This window comes from Ovis aries, chromosome 1 (genome assembly GCF_016772045.2).
Source record: "Ovis aries strain OAR_USU_Benz2616 breed Rambouillet chromosome 1, ARS-UI_Ramb_v3.0, whole genome shotgun sequence".
NCBI classification, from domain to species: Eukaryota; Metazoa; Chordata; class Mammalia; order Artiodactyla; family Bovidae; genus Ovis; species Ovis aries.
The window spans coordinates 259,730,608-259,743,338 of record NC_056054.1 but is presented as its reverse complement, the minus strand read 5'-3'; the positions used below and the strand labels follow the sequence as shown (position 1 = coordinate 259,743,338).

The following is a 12,731-nucleotide window of genomic DNA, read 5'->3' as shown; positions in this document are numbered from 1 at the left end:
TTTGGTCCATGGGGTCACACAGAGTTGGACATGACTGAGTGACTAACACTTTCACTTTCACTTTCCATCAATTTGCTGAGCATACCTCTCAGATATAATGGTTTTACCAGGATTTAGAAAGCTGTAGTGGGTCAGACGGGCAGCAGACCAACAAAGAGTGACCATGCCCTTTTTGGGTGCATGTTTGGCTCTGGGAAGTGGTTTGAAGTTTCTTCTTGGTCCAACCACGGAGCTATTCATAACCAGTTGCTGTATAAAATCCACTTTTCCTCGCACATCAAGAGCTGATTGAGAAATGGTCCATTGTTGTTGTTTAGACGATTTTTGTTTATTTGCAGTCAGCTCGTGAGGCACCCACTTATGGGGCCTTTTCACCTTCCCAATTTGCTTCAAATACTGAATGACCATGGAATGGTTGACATCGAGTTCTTAGGCAGCTTCTTGTGTAGTTGTAAGGGGATCAGCTTTTGATGATACTCTCAGTTGGTTGTTGTCAACTTCCAATCACCCACCACTGCTGCACTCCTCATCATCAAGGCTTTTTTCTCCTTCGCAGAAGTTATTGAACCACCACTGCACTGTATATTCATCAGCAATTCCTGGGCCAAAGGCACTTTGATGTTGTGAGTTGTCTCTGCTGCTTTACAACTCATTTTGAATCTGAATAAGAAAATCACTCAAATTTGCTTTTTGTCCAACATCCTTTCCCTAGTCTAAAACAAATAAAGTAAACAGCAAGTAATAATGAGGAAATGAGCGAAAAAAAAACCATAAAGTGAGAAATGTGCATTAAAATGATGTATAACAAAACCACATTTATTCAAGAATGTATTTCAATATCAAATGGCAAAATTCAACAATGCAAAACCTCAATTACTCTGCACCAACCTAGTAGAGTGGACCACTGCCCAGTATTCCCAGTAGTTGTGAAGCATGTTTCTTAGAAAATAGTTTGGGTCTCAACTCTTTGAACTGAGGACTGGTAGGATTGGTTCAAGCCACCAGTTTGTACTTCAGTTTACTTGTTCCTGTCTTGTAGAGAGCTCTTTTTCTTTCTAGAATCTACATTTTCCTACTCTCCCAAATAAAGGGGGATAATTTGGCAATATTAAATTATTCAAAATACCTTCTGAAAGACGCTATATGATCATTGTCTTTTATAATGAAAAAAGCAAAAATAAAGTTGTCTGAGTTTATATTGTAAGTGCTGCTAATCTAATTTTCCATCTGATCTTTTTTTAAAATATTTAAATATTTATTTTACTGCATTAGTTGTGGCACATGGGATCTTGGTTGCCCCATGTGGTATATTTCGTTGCATTGTCCAGGCTCCAGAGTATGTGGGCTAAGTAGTTGCAGCATGGCATGTGGGATCTTCATTCCCTGTCCAGGTTCTAACCCATGCAGGTGGATTCTTAGCCACTGGACTACCAGGAGAGTCCCTGGTCTTTATTTGTAGTGATGGATTTTCTAACCTGAAGTTTTTATACTTTAAAAGTTTGTTTGTATTGTTAAAGCTTCTTCCTGCCAGTTGGTAATTCTCCTCCTCTATCACCTATCTTGCACCATCCCTTTGGTGAGGGTCCTCCATTTTGTGTAGGATGCTCAACAGAAACATGGTCTGTTTGTTTGATTGTCCTAGGCTAACCTTCAGCATCTTCATAAAGCTTTGGGAAATTTCTGGGCTGTGGATTTCTCTTTCATTTATTATCATAATGGCATTTTGGTGCCCTTTTTCTCATTTGTTCTCCCAATGGGAAGCACAGTGGAGGGAAATAATTTCTGTGGGTGGCCTGGAAAGACAGGGGACAAGTTCAGGTAAAGATGCAAGCTTTGCAAAAGTATTTCACTTCTAGAAAATGGTTGGGTAGAAAACTTTATGTGTAAAATGAATCATTTTGAAGGTCTGAAGAACCTTTCCTAAGGCTTTCTCAGATCCCAGTGTGCAGCAGAGTAAAGAGAGATTGAAGGTGTTACTGATGTGAAATTGAGGAAGCTTTTAAATGGAGGGGGGAGGCCTAGGCTATTACTGCTAACACAGCAGGGGCCTGGCAGACACACTATGGAATCTGTCCAATAATTTCAACTACTTATGATGTCCAATCCATAAGCAAGGCTTTCAAAGTTAGTAGGAGGTATCGGCCAATAGCAATTTAAGTTTCTTGGTTTTTCTAAGTCCTATGGCTTACACCTCATCTCTGAGTCGTCTTTTCCAAGAATTAAGAGTAGATGCCATGGATCTAAGGAAATAACTGATGAGTAGATGTCTCTAAGGAATTAACTGAAGATTGTACTGAGAATTCGAGTGTTTTTGGCTTTCTCAGGCATTGATATGCATGCCATTAGAATCTAAAGCACAAGCTCAGCTGAAATTTCCTACTTGCACAGAAGAAGCCACCTCAACATTGATATTTTTAAATTTCAAATGGTTACCTGAGTTCAAAATCCAAGTGTGAAATTTCACCTGTTCTGGGCAGTACTCAATACTTAATACTCATGTTAATGATTAGTACCTCTTTCCTTTAGATCAAGTTGTCCTAGCTAACACTTTTGTGGTTTGGAGATGTGAGTTCATTTTTAAACCTTTGAAAATCCATGTTTTTTTTTTTTTTTTTTTTTGCTTTAAAGGAAAGCAGAGACTCATGTTTTTGTTTGTTCATAGAAAACAAGAAGTAAAGTAACAGTGGGATTATGTTTATTCACTCAACAATGAAATTCTTTTAGGATGACTCTTTCCAGATATTCACAGTTTGTTGTGATCTGCACAGTCAAAGGCTTTAGCATAGTCAGTGAAGCAGAAGTAGATGCTTTTCTGGAATTCTCTTGGTTTTTCTATGATCCAATGGATATTGGCAATTTGATCTCTGGTTCCTCTGCCTTTTCTAAATCCAGCTTTAACATTTGGGAGTTCTTGGTTCACATACTGTTGAAGCCTAACTTGGAGAATTTTGAGCATTACCTTGCTAGCTTGTGAAATGAGTGCAATTGTGCATTAGTTTGAACATTCTTTGGCATTGCCCTTCTTTAGGATTGGAATGAAAAGTGATCTTTTCTAGTCTTGTGGCCACTGCTGAGTTCCAAATTTGCTGGCATATTGAGTGCAACACTTTCACAGCATCATCTTTTAGGATTTGAAATAGCTCAGGTGGAATTCCATCACCTCCACTAGCTTTGTTCACAGTGTGGAAAATTCTTAAACAGATGGGAATACCAGACCACTTTATCTGTCTCCTGAGAAACCTGTATGCAGGTCAAGAAGCAACAGTTAGAATTGGATGTGGAACAACGGACTGGTTCCAAATCAGGAAAGCAGTACATCAAGGCTATATATTGTCACCCTGCTTACTTAACTTATATGCAGAATACATCATGCAAAATGCCAGGCTGGATGAAGCACAAGCTGGAAACAATGGAAACAGTGACAGACTTTATTTTGGGGGGCTCCAAAATCACTGCAGATGGTGACTGCAGCCATGAAATTAAAAGACGCTAGTTCCTTGGAAGAAAAGCTATGGCAAAGCTAGATAGCATGTTGAAGAGCAAAGACATTACTTTGCTGACAAAAGTCTATTTGGTCAAAGCTATGGTTTTTTCAGTAGTCATGTATGGATGTGAGAGTTGGACCATAAAAAAGGCTGAGCACCAAAGAACTGATGCTTTTGGACTGTGGTTTTGGAGAAGACTCTTGAGAGTCCTCTGGACTGCAAGGAGATCAAACCAGTCAGTCCTAAATGAAATCAACCCTGAATATTCATTGGAAGAACTAATGCTGTAGCTGAAGCTTCAATCCTTTGGCCACCTGATGCAAAGAACTGACTCACTGGAAAAGACCCTGAAGCTGGGAAAGATTGAAGGCAGGAGGAGAAAGGGATGACAGAGAACGAGATGGTTGGATGATATCATCAACTTAATGGACATGAATTTGAGCAAGCTCCTGGAGATGGTGAAGGACAGGAAAGCCTGGGGTGCTGCAGTCCATGGGGTTGCAGAGTAGAACACAACTGAGTGACTGAACAACAACAAAAAGTTTTCAGATTACCCATTTATTCAATAGGTCTTTTAATATATATTTACTATAAACAATATATTTTGGGATATACAATATAAACAATATATTATGCTAGCCTGAAAACTGGACAGAGTGGCTTTTAAATGGGTACATTTGAATCTCAGATCTTACATTGTATAGGTAATGTGGAATATTCTATGGCTATTTTCCATGGAAATAATCAAGTGCAGAGTTGGTTCTTGGACGTGAAGTCACACTCACCTTTCCTCCCTCTCTTTCTTTCCTCATTCACTTGCATCCCGACCTGCCCTTATCTCCAACCCAGAAGATTGGTAGTACTATGTACCAAAGATCCCAAATATCACTGCATGCTCAGAATCCTTGAACAGGGGACCTGAGTCATATTTGGAATAACTGCTTTAAAAATTAAAAGAATATACTTTAGATTCCCTTGTTTCTACTGCTCATTTTTGAGCCCATCTGATTTTTATTCTTGCTTCCAGCTTTTACACTTCTACTACTGCTAAAACATAGAACCAAGGAGATCTATAGCAATACTGGCAGGTTGTTGTTATGACATTCATTTCATAGGACAGTTCTTGGAATAAGACTGTATTTTCTCAAATGTGACCCTTAGCATGTCCTTTAGTGTGTTCTTTATCCTGTAAGAAGAAAAATACTTCTCTTGTTCTGTTGGAGTGGGTCAACTTACAAAAATAAAGTATTGTCTTTATAAGCTTTTAAAAGATTCAGTTTCAAATATGACAGCTTTTTCTTCCAGCAGTTATGTATAATTTCTTAGTTACTAACTTTAAGTAGTTTAAACAAGTTAAAAGTCAAGACATTGAGGAGAGATTTAAAAAAATAACCTTTCCTAAGTTAATTTTAAATCCTAAAGGCCACATATATCTTTATAATCCAGGTTTATAAAAATGCCAGCTATCAAATTTGATACTGAAAACAGGATACCTCACAAGCTTTGTGTAATAAGGTACAGTATAAATAAAATTAGAACATCATGTCTGTCCTTCCTCAACATTCCCTCTTTGTAATACTCCCCAAAGAAGAGATGTCTGACAAATTTCCCCTCTATTGCTCATGTACGACCACCTTTTGCATTAGACATATTTAATTTTATAGGTTAAATATTTTAACAAAATGGGGGTAAAGATTTTTAGAGCATTTATTTCTAAAGAAGAATTAAGAGGAAACTTGAACATAATACCTTTTGTTGCCATCAATCTTATTTTAGCTCCTTATAGTCCATACTTTAGCTGGTTTTTCTGTATGATAATCTTAAACTTTCATAGCTTATAATTCACAACCTGTCTTCATCTTTATCAGATCATCACAATGATCTTTTGAGGGAAAGAAAGGGTGGACATTATGTCTAGATCTAGAAAGTCTCATAATATATATGCATGTTGTGTGTATATACATACATAAATGTAGGTAATGCAGTGTTCCTACATTTTAGTCCCCTTCCTGCAGAGATGAGGAAGTGAAGACTGCTACATCAAAGTTTCATGCAGGTTAATTTATCAGAGGAGATGCTGAGAGAAGGGAGATTGCTGAAGCTTGTGGCCAAAGCATTCCCCGTTGATCCTATTTGAATATCGTTAACAAATAAATACTTTTCATATACACAGGAAGTCAAAGTTGGTGTTACTAATATTGGCCAGCTTGGTGGAGGTGGTGTACAGGCATAGAATAGAGGATGGGAAGGACTGATGTTAAAGCTGAAACTCCAATATTTTCGCCACCTGATGTGAAGAGCTGACTCATTTGAAAAGACCCTGATGTTGGGAAAGATTTAAGGCAGGAGAAGGGGACGTCAGAGGATGAGATGGTTAGATGGCATCACCGACTCAATGGACATGAGTTTGGGTAAACTCTCAGAGTTGGTGATGGACAGGGAGGCCTGGCATGCTGTGGTTCATGGGGTCACAGAGTCAGACATGAACTGAACATGAGCGACTGAACTGACTGACTGTAGAGATATGTTGATGAAGCTTAAGAATCAGCTTAGTGGTTGAAAGCTACCCTTTACAGGTTTTTCTTATTGCCATGCCCCGGAATTCGTGAGATAACTGCCAATGGGTTAAGAATGAAGTATGTAACAATTTTTCTGGACAATGCTGGTGTTAACCAGGTTTTTTGTCTTGGCAATACAGATAATAGCTTTTACAACTGAGGCAACCAAAGAGTAAAATTCCATTGTAAGTTACTTTAGTTATAAACCATGGAGTGATAAATCTATGGAGGAGGTATTAACTAGGAATTCAGTAGCAATGCAGGAGTATTGCAGTTTACAACAGATAACTGTGAAAAGTTGCCTTCGAAAAAATTTTTCAGCTTATCAAAGCAATTTAATGGAGAATTACCTTCTATTTTGTAAGATCACACGTTAATAACAAATAATGCCTATACCTGTGCATTTCCTACTTTAGATATAGGTCCACGGTAACAATCATTCCAAACTGATTAAAACATTGAGCAAGAGATAGAACTCTCATTGTTGTACCGATCATAATCTTACACGTATCAGCCCTAAACAAACAAAAAGCATACAAGCCAAAGATGGCTATATATATAGTGTGATTTTATGGTTTCACCTTTGAAATTTTAAAGTGACCTCACAGAATAAAATCGCGATGTTTCTTCAATCTATCCTTCAATCAGGATTTTTGATCCTAGACTAGTTCCACTTATCCTGGGGCCAAACAGAATAGGTAACCCTGTCCCTTTGTTTATTTTGATGCTGAACATGTGGTAAGAGCACATAAGGATATGTTACAGGACCTGAGCGGTAAGGGGCAAAATTTTCAACAGGCCTAAGTGTAGATGAAGAAAACACCTCCAAGTATACAAGGAAAGACGTTTCTTTTGCCATCTCCTGAGTTCTTTGCAGGATGCTCTGGAACTCAGCAGGTATAGACCTGCCCTCTAGTGGATTTGGGGGCGAGAGGATTTAGGTTCAACTTCTGCTTTGTCAGACTTGACAAGGATTACTAAACTCAACTGTCCATCAAAACTGACTTGATGGGGGTCTAGGTTAGGTGCTGAGCAAGGGGAAATTTCAAGTGCCAAAAGAGGCTGAAGGTAACGGCCGGTTCCTTAGCTTCCATCTGGGGGCGCGAGGCCTTTAGCTGTTCTAGCCTCTCCAGTTGCACACTGGAACCGAAGATCTCGGCTCCGCTGCCCGAGTGCGCTGAGGCTGAACCCCATCGGGATGGAACTTGGAGACGTGACGCCGCGGGGACCTGCCCCACGGTCAGCGGAGAGCAGCCGTGAAAGACCTGCAAGCGAGGCTGCGGGTCCGCGCGTCGCCCGCCCAGATTGTGACGGCCGCCCGGCGGGGGGGGGGGGGGGGCGGCTCTCTGCCTCATCGTCCCGGCGCTCAAACATCTCGTGGGCCACGAACATGGCTGCGCCTGCCCGCTCGGACCGACCCCGCGGCTGCCTCTTGAGAAGGCGCGGCAGGCGCGGGGGAGCGAGTGGCTCTCCCACACTTGCGCCCGGCAGGTGCGTGGAAAGGCCGAGCACGTCTCCGGGGTAGGATAGGGGTGAGAGCGGGAGAGATGAGATCGGAGCGGGCGCCCCTAGCCGCAGCCCCCTCCGGGCCGGCAACCTGGCCTCCGCTCACTTCCGCCGTCCCCGCCCGGGAGTGCTAGTGCGCCTGCGCCCGCGCCCCTCACGGCGGAAGTGGTGCGACAAAGCTCGGTCCGCGGGCGCCCGGGGGTGCGGGGCGGACCCGGGGTGCGGGGCGCGCCGGGGCGGCGGGCGGCGGGGAGGGCGGAGCCCAGGAGGCGGAGGCGGGAGCGGACCAGCACGGCCGCATCGAGCCCGGGTCGGCTCGAGACCGGTCTCCTCACCTGCTCCCCTTCCCGCTCCGCCCGCCCTCCCGGTCACCGCCCTCACGCCGGGAGAGGCGCCCGTACGGCGCCGCCGCTTGGCAAGCCGCTCCCGCGAGCTTGCGGGTGAGTACCCCGCAGCCCAGAGAGGGGTCTGGGGCTTTGAGGGGGAGGGCTCCCGGATTACCCACTGTCCCCCCGTTTCCAGAAACTTCTAGGTCCGGGGGGGCGTCCATAGTATCCGGCTGGGGGCGTCTCCGGGGCGCTGCCCGGCCGGCGTGAGTTGGGGGATGCGGGCGGCCAGGGCGCGGGCGCGGGCGCGGGCCCTGGAGCTCCTGGGGCGGTGGGCGGTGGTCCCTCCCCGCCCCCGTCAGCGCTGCTTCTCCGGTTTCTCTTGCAGATGCTGCTGCTAGGGGTGGTGGGCGCAGCCGCGGGCCGCGTGGCCGGGAGCGGGGGTGACAGCCTGGGATTCCGGGGGCTTCTCTTGTTCTCCTCCTCTCCTTCTTCCCAGTGTGGCCGTGGCTGACACTAAAGACTTTGTAGCCATCAACCCAAGTGCAGTTTCGATGGAAGATGAAGGTAAAGGCCCCCCGCCAGGCGGGTTGCAGCGCGGAGTTGAGGGTGTGGTGGTTGGCTTTTAAGTTGTCTTTTCCCACGGTTTTGGTTCCGATTTTATTTTTTTCCTTCGATTGTGAAGTGTCCAAGGAATCGCCTTCCTGAGATATCTAGCTTGTATTTTCGTAACATAGGGAGTTTGAGAAATTAAGGTTCTGTAGGGTGACTGAGCTTGATAATGCTTTCCGGAGGAACCTGCTTTCTTTAGCTTGGGGTTTGGAAGCGAAGTTTTCATTTCAGATGGCATCTCTGCTGTTTCCATAGCTCTCAGAGAGGAATCACTCCAGGGGAGGTGGAGATGGGAAGGGAAGGCTCTGCACTGCATCCGTCTGTATTTGCCTTTATTTGATTTAACTGGATTCCTTTATAAGAAAGAAATAATTTTTTTTATTAAGTTCAGTTTTGGGGAAAAAAATTCAGTGTTTTTCAGTTCAAAAAAATCAACTCTGACTTTAGCTAAATATTATGAGGTGATTTCCTTTCTTAAAAAAGTTCCTCCTCGTTTCAAAACATGCTTTATAGGAGGTTGACAGTGGAACCTGTTCGTCCACTGGACCCTGCAAATACACCGGATTATCATTCACATGTTACTTGATTCCTTTGGCCTTATAAAGTATCTAATGCTTTCATACACAGCACTGTTTTTTTTTTTTTTTTTCTTTTTAAAAAATCGTTGAACAACTCTAAATAAATGTCGTTTTTTCTCTCTTTAAAGAACCACACTATTCTTTGGACTGACTTGTGTGTGATCATCTTTTTAAATTTATTCCTTTTTTTTTTTTTCTTTAAATAAAGTGGGGCTGCAAGATGCTATGAAAGATGTTTACAGATCACATTTTGTCCTCATGTATCTTTGGTTTTTAAAATCTGCACCTGGTACAGTGGAGCTGCAATTGGACTTTCTGGCTGATTTCTAATTTGTTTTTCCATTGTTGAAAACCTAAGGTTGATTGTACTAAGTAGGACTAGTTACTTTAAAATAGACGTTTCTTATATGTGATAATGTATTTTGTTGTCTGAGACCCTTGGGATGTGAGAGAAATATGACAAAAGGCATGATTATCTTGCTTAATTAATTTTACTCTGGATGGATAATTGTTAGAAGACATTTTCTGAAATACTAATGTAAATAACTGCAGAGGATGTTTACTGTCTAATTGGATCTTTAGAAACAGCATTTGAAAGCAGTGATTTTTGCTGGTAGTATGGAAAATCACCTTTCTGAATTTTTTCTGCCTTGTCTGTATTAGTAGCTTTAAGGAAGGCAGATCTTTTCCTCACAAGAGACAAAGAATATTAAATGCATTGACATACGTGTTTGTTGGTAGTTGCATCTTAAATAACATGTGAAACTTGAGCTTCTGCTTGTAGAATGTTACCAGAATTAAGAGTATAGCCTAAAGTCAGTGGATTGTTACATGTTGCTTTTCTGTTTCTTGCTCTTTTTTGAAAAGGAGTATGACTAATAAAGCTGATTCTCATTGTCTGTTGGGGTGGGAGGGAGTGGTTGTGAGATGGGATGAGGTGGGAGGGAGTGGTTGTGCCTTGGAAGCTGGGTGTACACTTGTGGCTGACTGAGTCTTGGTACTTTATGGTTAAATAATGATTTGGCCTCATAGTAAAAGGTTATTCAATTCTTAAAAACTGGTGGTGGTTTCTGCCTCATAATAATCGAGGCCATTTTTGTCAGCTTTTCATTCCCATAACACTGTTTTTTCCTTTTTCTTAAAACATTTTTAAGAACTTGTATTTAGCCTAGAAATTTCCAGAACCGATTGGCTGTTTTGAAATACATAGATCGCTTTCCTTTTTATAGACAGTGTTCTCTGTCAGATAAGATATATTAGCATCTTATGGGTGTGAAACAAATGGATTGGAATTATACCTTAACCACTAAAAGTTGTGTGACTTTTAAGTAAATTCATCTTTCTGAGCCCCTCTGGAAACATCTATAAATGGGATTGATAATATTTAGCTTACATATTTCGGAGAAGGCAATGGCACCCTACTCCAGTACTCTTGCCTGGAAAATCCCATGGACAGAGGAGCCTGGTAGGCTGCAGTCCATGGGGTCGCTGAGGGCTGGACACGACTGAGGAACTTCACTTTCACTTTTCACTTTTATGCATTGGAGAAGGAAACGGCAACCCACCCCAGAGAGAGAAAGGCTAACATTGAAGATATGCATTGTGGAACCAGACAACTTGATTTGAATGCTGGATCCCCACTTACCATCATGTGGCCTTGTGCACATTAATACAGCTGGTTTTATTTCAGTTTCTTTATCTGTGAAATAAAGATATTGATAAGAGTTTACCCAGGTAATGCAGTGGTAGAGAATCCGCCTGCCAGTGCAGAAGTGCAGAAGATGCCGGTTCGATCCCTGGTAGGGTAGATGCCGTAGAGTAGGAAATGGCAACCCACTCCGGTATTCTTTCCTAGAAAATCCCATGGACTGAGCAGCCTGGTAGGCTACAGTTCATGGGGTCTCAAAGGATTGAACATGACTGAGCAACTGAGCATACACACCACACCATGTGAGTAGCATTTAGGTTGTTAGTGTTTAGAAAAAGTATGTGGCAGTGCTCAGTAAATGTTAATTGTAAGTAGCCTTGCCTAGTGTTTACATAGTAATGTTGTTATAACACTGAATATTGAAAGGGGATACAGTAGTGGCCAGAATGCTCTGTATGAAGTTGTCATTATTAGTTACGGAATGGGTAGAGTTAAGGGCAGAATTTTCTTTAGTGTTAAGGCCTTAAGCCCATAGAGAAAAATTGGAGCTCTGCCAACAAACCAGGGGACAGTGTAAAAAGAGGCGGGCTTAGATTTGAATCCTGTCAGGTACTTTTTCCCCCTCTCCTAAAAGTCTCACGAGTTACTCAGTTTCTAAAGCTTTCTTAGGTGCTAAGTTTTTCCATCTGTAAATGGGCTAAATGCCTTTTTTTGGAAGGTTAGTGTAAGGAGAGAATGAAGCCTGGTATGTAAAGTGCCCAGGAGGATGGCTGATACACAGCCTGGTGAGTGTCTGAGTGATTGCTTGCTGCTGTTCCCCAGAAACAGAGACAACTCTGGCTGGTGTGTAGGTAAGTTCCCCCTACCTCAAGGTGTGCGCAGGATGGAACTGCCAGTGGCCCCGGGAGCAGGAGCCTCGAGGTCCTAGGGCGTGTGCCATGTCTACAACTTCATCTGTTTGACTCCTTTCAGCCATGGTGCTCATTTCTTTCTGTACTTCAGTTTTGATCCTTCTGGACCTTTCTCCCACTTTATCGGCAAACCTTGACCAGTTTTTAGCCTTCGCCTCCAGGATGAATACTCCAGTCAGTCACTGGAAGTATCTGAAGTGTTAGTTTCCTGGAATTTCAAGGACTGATCCTATACTTCCATTCGTGGGTTAGGATTTTATCCACATCCTAGATCAAAGCAGATAGCTTGTAGGAATTGAAGATGCACAAATAAATGGCTCTTTTTTTGATTTTTAAAAAATTTATCATTTGGATGTTTAAAAGGATGATTTATTAGAAAAGCTATTTCTAGCTGGATAATTTGCAAATCCTTCGCAATAATGGATTTTTTCCTTTGGAACAGAGCTGGTCTTTTCCATAGAAAAACCACTATAAATTTAATATACATGAAACTATTTAATGTAACCTTAAATATAGAGATTAATAACCTTCAAGATTTTAGGACATGCTTAATTTAAGGTTAGAGGATAGGCTAGTCCATCTAGAATAAAATCACTTGAGCTTTTTGGATAGCATTTGAAAATGTTAGTATGTTTCTTTGTACTTTTTAAAATAGTTTCTTATTCAAGTTCAAATTGGAAATGTGTTAAGAAAAGATTGTGTTAGGATCGTTGGAGGAACTGTAAGGAAAAAGGGATGAGAAGCCATGTTAATTGTATTTCTTTAACAGGAAATAATAGAACACCAAGTTGTAAAAATATTTCATATCTTTAGCTGTGGAAAATAATTTATTATGTTTGTCATTTTGTTAACAAAATAGTATTTCTAGAAAAGAGTTGAAACTAAAAGAGATTATGTGGTAGAATTTTATAAACTGTAGTAATTTAACCCAGAGTTAGGATGCTGCAGAAAACATTGGTAAAATGTAGTCTTCTGACAATTCAGCCCTAAAGACGTGATTTGTCTTAATGTTTTTATTATTCATTTAATGTCAGTAGAATTAAACTCTGTTAAATGAAGCAGTATCAATCACAATATTCTAGGGAACATCCCCCTTGAACCTCAGGG

General features: G+C 41.7%; 1 protein-coding gene across 10 annotated transcripts in view; it reads left to right on the top strand.

Moving 5' to 3' along the window:
* Positions 1-12,731, top strand: part of ATP2C1 (ATPase secretory pathway Ca2+ transporting 1) — a 160,949-nt gene that overhangs the window by 22,143 nt on the left and 126,075 nt on the right. For 5 of the 10 annotated variants that reach the window (XM_004003345.5, XM_012103499.4, XM_060395805.1 and 2 more), the window contains exons 1-2: positions 7,814-7,989; positions 8,264-8,442. The exons of 2 other annotated variants lie outside the window; for them this stretch is intronic. In XM_004003345.5, coding sequence (XP_004003394.1) covers positions 8,437-8,442 — 6 coding nt within the window. In that variant the 5' untranslated portion in view covers positions 7,814-7,989; positions 8,264-8,436. Of the gene's footprint in view, positions 1-7,411; positions 7,535-7,710; positions 7,990-8,263; positions 8,443-12,731 lie in introns of those variants that run through there. 3 more of the 10 variants (XM_042237119.1, XM_042237135.2, XM_042237126.1) reach the window with 3 other exon arrangements.